Source organism: Hyla sarda, chromosome 3 (genome assembly GCF_029499605.1).
Source record: "Hyla sarda isolate aHylSar1 chromosome 3, aHylSar1.hap1, whole genome shotgun sequence".
In the NCBI taxonomy this organism is placed as follows: Eukaryota; Metazoa; Chordata; class Amphibia; order Anura; family Hylidae; genus Hyla; species Hyla sarda.
Window position 1 is genome coordinate 388,385,664 of NC_079191.1, and position 8,506 is coordinate 388,394,169.

General features: G+C 47.4%; 1 protein-coding gene across 1 annotated transcript in view; it reads right to left on the reverse strand.

The window, feature by feature from the left end:
* ACTR2 (actin related protein 2) overlaps positions 1 to 4,231 on the reverse strand; it is a 60,503-nt gene extending 56,272 nt beyond the window's left edge. The window contains exon 1 of the mRNA XM_056567940.1: positions 4,074 to 4,231. Within this exon, the coding sequence (XP_056423915.1) occupies positions 4,074 to 4,121 (48 nt within the window). The 5' untranslated portion in view covers positions 4,122 to 4,231. The remainder of the gene's footprint in view (positions 1 to 4,073) is intronic.
* Positions 4,232 to 8,506: the final 4,275 nt, after the last annotated feature.

Sequence of the window (8,506 nt, forward strand, 5' to 3'; positions counted from 1 at the left end):
CGGACTCTGCAGTAAGTGTAATGAGGGAACAGGGTATGCGGGAGGGAGGGGGGTTTGTGATGGAGGGAACGGGGTATGCGGGTTGGGGGGGTGTGATGGAGGGAACGGGGTGTGGCGCGGGGGGGGGAGGGAACGGGCTAGCGCCGCATGTAGCTAACTAATAGTTTGTTTCAATACTACAACTCCCAGCATGCCCTGACAGCCAGTAGATGTCAGGGCAAGCTGGGAGTTGTAGTGGTGAAACAGCTGGAGGCACCCTGTGTAGATTAACTAAGGGCGGAAGTCCCCCCCCCCCCAGCAGGCATCAGTGACGTGGTGCCTGCTGGGGAAGTCTGCCTGGTAGTGAGCACACTACCAGGCAGACAAAAAGTTATTTTTAATATATTAAAAAGAAAAATTAAAAGCAGGGAGGGGGGGGGGGGGGGTTAGGGAAATAGGCAGGGACAGAAAAAAAAAAAAATAGGATGGTGGGAGCTACCCTTTAAAGGGGAACTCGACTGCCCCAGCGTCCAGAACATTTTGTTCCGAAAGTTGGGTGCGGACTGCGGGATTGTGACGTCACGGCCACACCCCTCGTGATGTCACACAACGCCCCCTAAGTGCAAGTCTATGGAAGGGGGCGTGGCAGTCGCTACGCCCCCTCCCATAGACTTGCACTGAGGGGGCATTGTGTGTCATCACAAGGGGCGTGGCAGTGATGTCCCGACCCCGCACCCGGCGTTCAGAACAAAACATTCCTGACGCTGGGGCAGTGGAATACCCCTTTAAGTGCCCTTGCATGTGCCCACAAGGCCAGTGTATGGTGCTATAGGGTTTTTGTTTTGTACCCCCAATACCCTGCAATAGAAACATTTGGTAAAATTTCCGGAAAAAAACCTTTAAAAATCAGCGCATATATATGAGCAAAGATGACAAGGCTGGAACTTAGAGCACTGTTTTTTCCTAACTAGGGTGCCTCCAGCTGCTACAAAACCACAAGCCTTCGGCTGTCCGGGCATGCTGGGAGATGTAGCTTTGCAACAGCTGGAGGCACCCTGGTTGGGAAAACACTTACCTAGAGATACATTAATTTCCCATTGAGAAACAAAACAAGGACTCGGCACTTTTACCAAGTGTAAACTTCAGTCGTCCTGCAGACACAGCCCATAGTGTTCTCTTATCTACAAACCATCAAGCCTCTTCCTGCCATTGTAGCTAACAGACGCAGACCGAGCTTTGCAGAGCATCGCACCGTTTCACCAAGATCACTTCCCGTGTGTCGTCCAACACTCTTCGGAGTCATCATCCTATCAATTCTTTCAAATCAGCATTTAAAAAGGGGTACTCCGGTGGAAAACATTTTTCTTTTAATCAACTGGTGCAAGAAAGTTAAACAGCTTTGTAAATGACTGCTATTAAAAAAAATCTTTACTTCCAGTACTTTTTAGCAGCTGTATGCTACAGAGGAAATTCTTTTCTTTTTTGTCTTGTACACAGTGCTCTCTGCTGACATCTGATGCCCGTATCAGGAACTGGGGATCGACCGATATCGTTGTTTTTTTAGGGCCGATAGCAAATAACTTATACCGATATTCCGGTAATTGCCGATACCGATAATGTCCAAAATCGTGAATATCGGCTGATAATATCGGCCAAACCGATAATCGGTCGATCCCTATCAGGAACTGTCCAGAACAGGAGAAAATCCCCAAAACCTATGCTGCTCTGGACAGTTCCTGACACAGACAGGTGTCAGCAGAGAGCACTGTGGACAACACAAAAAAGAAAATCAAAAATAAAAGAATTTCCTCTGTAGCATACAGCTGCTAAATAGTACTAGAAGGGTAAAGATTTTGTAATAGAAGTAATTTACAAATCTGTAACTTTCTGGCGCCAGTTGATTTAAAAAAAAATATATATTTTCCACCGGAGTACCCCTTTAAGTTCATATATATGACACCTTGTGATATCAGGTCGCTTTTTATTCGCCAGAAACAGCACCACCAACTTGTGCACTGCCAAGCCTGGTACAGCAGCCAAAATCAAAACACTTTCAAACTCTCTAGGGCTATATTCACAAACGTTGCAGATTTGAAGTAGCCTAATCCGAAGTTTCCGATTTTTACAAGGTAATTCTTACATATTTCTTGACAGCCTTGTAAAATCCACAACAAACGTGGATCTGTTGTGTGTATATACCCTATAGAATGGAGGGGGGGGGGGAAGTCATCACCCAGCTTTCCTAGGTGCAAACTGACAGATCTGCTGTATCCTGCAATGGCGATATTGCTTAGCATCTAGAAAGATGCTCAGCAATATTGCCATTGCAGTATACAGATCTGTCAACCGGTCAGTTGTCTAGGAGAGCTGGGAGATTAATTCATTTTTATTTTATAGAGAATATATATATATATATATATATATATATATATTTATATATACATACATACATACACACACACACACATATATATATTAGGGGTGTGAATCGCCAAGAATTTGGCGATTCGATTCGAATCGCGATACCAGTGTGGCGATTCGATATATCGCGATACCGTCTAGGTGACGATACATCGCGATATATCGCCCACCTGGGAGCATTCATAGATCCCAATAGACGCCGCTGTCAGCTTTGACAGCGGCGATCTAGTACTCCGGCGAGCACTTTTCTCATGTTATCCCGTCCGGGCTGCAAAATAAAATAAAACGCACTTTCTCTTACCTGCCAACGAGCCCGCGGAGCTCCGGTACACTCCGGTACAGGTGTTCGGTCCCCGGGCTGTATTCTTCTTACTTCCTGTTAGTCCGCCACGTCACATGGAGCTTCAGCCTATCACCAGCGGAGGCGGGACATCGCTGCGGCTGGTGATAGGCTGAAGCTCCATGTGACGTGCCGGACTAACAGGAAGTAAGAAGAATACAGCCCGGGGACCGAACAACTGTACCGGAGCTCCGGGGGCTCGTTGGCAGGTAAGATAAAGTGCGTTTTATTAAAAATTCCACATCCCTAAAAGAATCGATTCAAAAATATTTTGAATCGATTCTGTATCGGCAAATGAAAAATCGCGATTATCGCGAGAATCGATTTTTTCTTACATCCCTAATATATATATATATACCTGTTCTAGATAATGGCGTCATTCGGGAATCTACGCAATTGGAAGAAAAATTGTGTTGCGGACCGGCGCTGCTCATACGTAATACCCCTGAATGCGTGATCAATGAACAGTAGTACCAATCAATATTTTATCTCCCCTTCCTCAATTACAGTATTCAGGAATCTAGAAAAGCTGGGTGGCCAGGTATGACGTGTTTTTTTTTTACATTTAAAAAAAAAAAATTTGTAGCCCAATGAATCGATGATCCAAATGCAGTTTAAAAACATTTTAAAAAATGTTCTCCGTAGATCAATGCATAGATGATCCCAATAAGATAGATAGAGATATATATATATATATATATATATATATATATATTGCTGCCACCTCCACACATGTCAAGGTATGCAGCTCCCTTTTGATCAGGCTGGGGCCTGCAGCTCCCCTCCCTCCCCAGAAGGCGGGGACAGGCAGGAAGACATTTTTAACCCATCAGCTTCCGGATCACTTTAGGGAAATACCAAAACGTCCCATGAATCAGTGTTTCCGCGAGCTGTATTCTTAAGGGCAACTAGAGAACTACAACTCCTATCATGACCGGACAGCCTTCGGCTGTCCGGGCATGATGGGAGTTGTAGTTCTCCATTCACCAGAGAGTGACTGGATGGGGAAGACTCACATAAATGAATGAAATAACATTAGTATAGACATTTACAGGTCCATAGACATGAGCTGATCATAACATCAGACAGATTAGGGGTCCCCAGGTCCCAAACACATGCCTCCCCCCTCCATAGATCATCTTGGCCTCCTGACTCTGCGGTATAGGTGAGCGCTATTGGATAAGCAGTAATCCTTACAGGGGAAAGCAGCCCCATAGATGACACCTAACAGGGGATATGTGGGCGCTGCTGGCACTGGGTGTGCTGCAGATGGAAGGGAGGTGACAACCAACGCCCAGTGTGCGTCCACCCCAAAAGGGGCTCCGCGACTCACCCCAGTCCCGTTGTCGCACACCACCACCTTCCTGCCTTGGCTGTCCATCTCTCCTCGGTTGCCTCCTTCCGCCGGAGCCGCCAAGCTCTCAATGACTGGCAAAACCGGAAGTGCGCTCCCCCCGCCCCAACACCTACTATTACTTCTCCTTCTCCACCCCTCCGGTAAGAAGCGAGGGCACGTGATCTGACTCTTCCAAAGCGCCGCCCACCCAGCCAATCAGGGAGCGGCGCGAGATGAGATTGCAAAGGTGATTGGTCGGCACCGACAGGAAACAGGCTGTCTCCCCCCCCCCCCCTTCCTTTCAAACAGCGGCGATGAAGCGTATGACGCCATGTTTGTTGCTGGCTCAGGGTATGTATCACTATTCTCACGTACAGACAGTGTCATGGCACGTATTGACGGAAGGGGGAGAAAGTAGGCGCGGCACCGTACATAGTTCATACAGAGGCCCCGCCTTCTTTATGTAGTGTGACCACGCCCATAATTCCTGGACAGTGTCTTCACCATAGTGTATATACAACGTAGATATACATAAGGGACACATGTCAAACATTGTGCAAAGGGACAGAGGCGCAGTTGCCCATAGCAACCAGATTCCATCTTTCATAAAAAAAACTGGAATCTGATTGGTTGGTCTATGGGCACTGTTTGATAAATCTGCCCTGGTGACCTTATAATAGAGCATTAAATTTCCAGCAAGAGATTCAGAAAAATAATGGAGCACTCACCCCGATCGTTAAACTTCAATAGATGCGATTATTTCATGCTTGACATCACACGACACAATACGGAGCAGAACATACAGGTGCGGACACGAGGCAGTGGCTGACAGACAAATGGAGGAGCGACAATAGTTTCACACCAGAGGAAATGCAAAGATGGTGTGAAACAATTGTCGCTCCTCCGTTTGTCTGTCAGCCCCTGCCTCGTGTCCGCACCTGTATGTTCTGCTCCGTATCGTGTCGTGTGATGTCAAGCATGAAATAAACGTGTGGTGTTCCGGTACCGTATTGCATACCTAGTGTAGAGGTCCCCAAAGTCAGAGTAACTACCCTCAGGTGGGACAGCCCCTAGTCGCCTCTCCTCTACTTTAATTCTCTAATGTTAATACCTGTATATATTAGATAATAATGTATATTTAATATAATGTATAGTACTTACCTTGTTTAGCTTTGCAGGACCTTCGGTCATGTAACCATGTTAATATCCTCTATGGTATGTTGGAGGACCTTTGGAGGTCCTTGGGTCACATGTTGCCCACAATCCTTTGTAATGGTGATTGACACAAGTATGGACCAATTAGCACTAGTCCAGCCCCTGCCCATATAAGGGAGCTGTAGCCAATTATCGCTGTCTTTGGTTGCTGCTCTCGTGGATGCTGGACTAGCAGGACGGATCTGCGCAACCTGCAAAGACACGCTAGGCCTGAAAACCTACCGGCCTCAGCTGAACTAAAACCGTGAGTTCTAAACTACCCCCGCTAAAGCTAGCATGACTACTGGACCGCAACTAAATCCCCTAAATCCAGTGGAACAGTGCCTAATACTTAAAGACTCTAAATTGCTAAAGTCCCAACCTTTGTCAATCTCCAAAGAAAGCAGTTGTATGCACAGAGACTGTTCCGTTTATCAAGTTTGCAGAAAATCTTCAGTAAAAGTTACAACTGTTTCAGAAAACTCTCAGGTTGTGGACATTCTATTATTATCTACCTCCCTATCGCTCTTGGGAAGGGTGGCGGTAGGACAAGCATTACTGAGGAGCCCTCACCTTTCGTGTCACGAATAGCAAGGGTTAACAAGCACCCTTTAATCACCGCACAGCTACACTCCCCATACCCTACTCCCCCAGGCTATCACAAACGCATCTATTGAAGTTTAACGATCGGGGTGAGTGCTCCATTATTTTTCTGAATCTCTTGCTGGAAATGTATTGCTACATGAACTGTACCTGCATTCAATGTGAGCACCCCCTGCACACTTCAAACACGACTAGCCACACAGCTCTTCTCACTGTCTGTTCAAGAAATTGACCTCTCCGTTGAAAACCAGTTCATGGACAGCGTTTTTATAATAGAGCTTGCCTAGTGCCCCAGTCATACAGCTGCAGGACCCCAATGACGATTCTGCTACAGCGCCCCCCATAACAGAGGCATCAAATGGAAAGCTCTTCATGGGGTAAACCAAGATGTGTAAAAGTTCAGGCTAGGTCCACACTGTGTTCCTGTCGACATCCACTAAAAAAGGGGTGCAGACATAAACTGTTAGCAGTGTGCCCCATTCACTTCTATGGCCGAAGGGAGTCACCTAGTGACTCTCTTGGGGACATATCCACTATTTTAAGTGGACTCAAAAACAGGCTGTTGCACGCTTGAAATAGCGCATACTTTCTGAAAAGTGACTCAGTTCGGCAACAGAATTCAGCTGCTCACGTTAACAGTATACATCAGCAACCCGAATTCGGTGGGATGCCGACAAATACAATTAACCTGTTGGGGACCACGGGCGTATCATTCAGCATACATCCCATGCAAATGCCTGGGGGGGCCCTGAGGTACACCCCCCCCCCCCCCCCTTCCCCACATTTCGGCGATCGTCGCAAATCGCCTATCAATTCAGATCGGCAATTCGTGGCGATTCCGGGCTGATCGGGTCTCTGCTGACCCGATAGCCCGGAAAATAGGGATGATCGGAACTGTCAGAGGGTGCCACCTCCTCCTATCCCCTGCGATTGACCGATCAGGACTGACCGGCAAATCGCAGGGCGGGGTTGAAAGTTAATTTCCCCCGCCCTGCCCGCCCCTGGATGTCGGGGCAGAGCGGGGAAAGATGGCGGCGATGTGCGGGGACCGTGGATGCGGCGGGGACCGCCGGCGGCAGTTACCTGGGTTCACGCAGGGACCGGCGGCTGACGGGAGGTGGCAGGCAAGTGGAGGCAGCACTTGCAAGACTACAACTCCCAGCATGCCTGGACAGTCTCAGCATTCTTGGAGTGGTAGTTTTGTAACATCTGGAAGGACAGTGGTCTCCAAACTGTAGCACTCCAGATGTCAATTCAAAGCATGCTGAGACTGTCCAGGCATGCTGGGAGTTGTACTAAGGCAACATCTGGCCCTTCAGATGTTGCCGAACTATAACTCCCAGCATGCCTGGGCAGTCTGGGCATGCTTGGAGTTGAAGTCTTGCAACATCTGGAGGGCTACAGTTTGGAGACTACACGGTGGTCTCCAAACTGTTCTACTCCAGTTGTTGCATAACTACTACTCCTAACATGCCCTTTGGCTGTCTGGGCATGCTGGGAGTTGTAGTATTGCAACAACTGGAGGCACACTGTTTGGGAAACATTGTCTATTTCCTATCTCAGTGTTTCCCAACCTGTGTGCCTCCTGCTGTTGCAAAACTATAACTCCCAGCATGCATTGACTGACCATGCATGCTGGGAGTTGTAGTTTTGCAACAGCTGGAGGCACATGGGTTGGGAAACACTGAGTTAGGAAACAAATAGTGGTGCGGAAACCCTGCGTTAGTTTGTTACCTAACTCAGTGTTTCCCAATCCCAACCAGTATGCCTCTAGCTGTTGCATAACTACAACTCCCAGCATGACTGGTCTGTCAGTGCATGCTGGGAGCAGGGCTGTGGAGTCGGAGTCGGACGAAATTTTGGGTAGCTGGAGTCGGAGTCAATGCACCAACTCTCACTCCTACTCAATTTAGATTGGAATAAAAAAAAATTAAAAAAAGTAAGTTTAAATGTCCCAATTCACAAAAAGTTATAATTAATGACTTCTCTACTTTAAGAATAAAGACCAATGCATGCAGTGCCTCACGTAACCGCAAAACGAACACGTTAAGTGACCGTGAAGAAGCATGCTTTTCATGTGCTTTACTATATGGCACACAACGCACAATTAGTAGCGGCAATACTTATACTTTCCATAGTGTTGTGTTCTACTGTTACAGGGAACCCATGGGTATCCTAGCCTCTCACTGATAAGGGGTTAAGGAAATATGTTTTTTGCAGGACTAGAGACACTTGTATAAGTGAAGGGAATAAAGGGTCAATAGTTCAAGACTGAAGCTGTAAACCATTGGAAAAACTGCTGCCATTCAGCTAAGGCTATAAAAACTTGTAAACTCGATTGTTAGCTTAAAGGGGTACTCCGCACCTAGACATCTTATCCCCTATCCAAGGGATAGGGGATAAGATGTCAGATTGCTGGGGTCCCACTGCTGGGGACCCCCAGGATTGCTTATTACTGCACAGAGCGAGTTCTGTACGTAATGACGGGCGATACAGGGGTTGGAGCACCATTACATCATGGCTCTGCCCCTCGTGATGTCACGGCCAGCCCCCTCAATACAAGTCTTCACGCTCCCTGCCATAGACTTGCATTAAGGGGAGGGCTGTGATGTCACGAGGGGCGGGGCTATGAC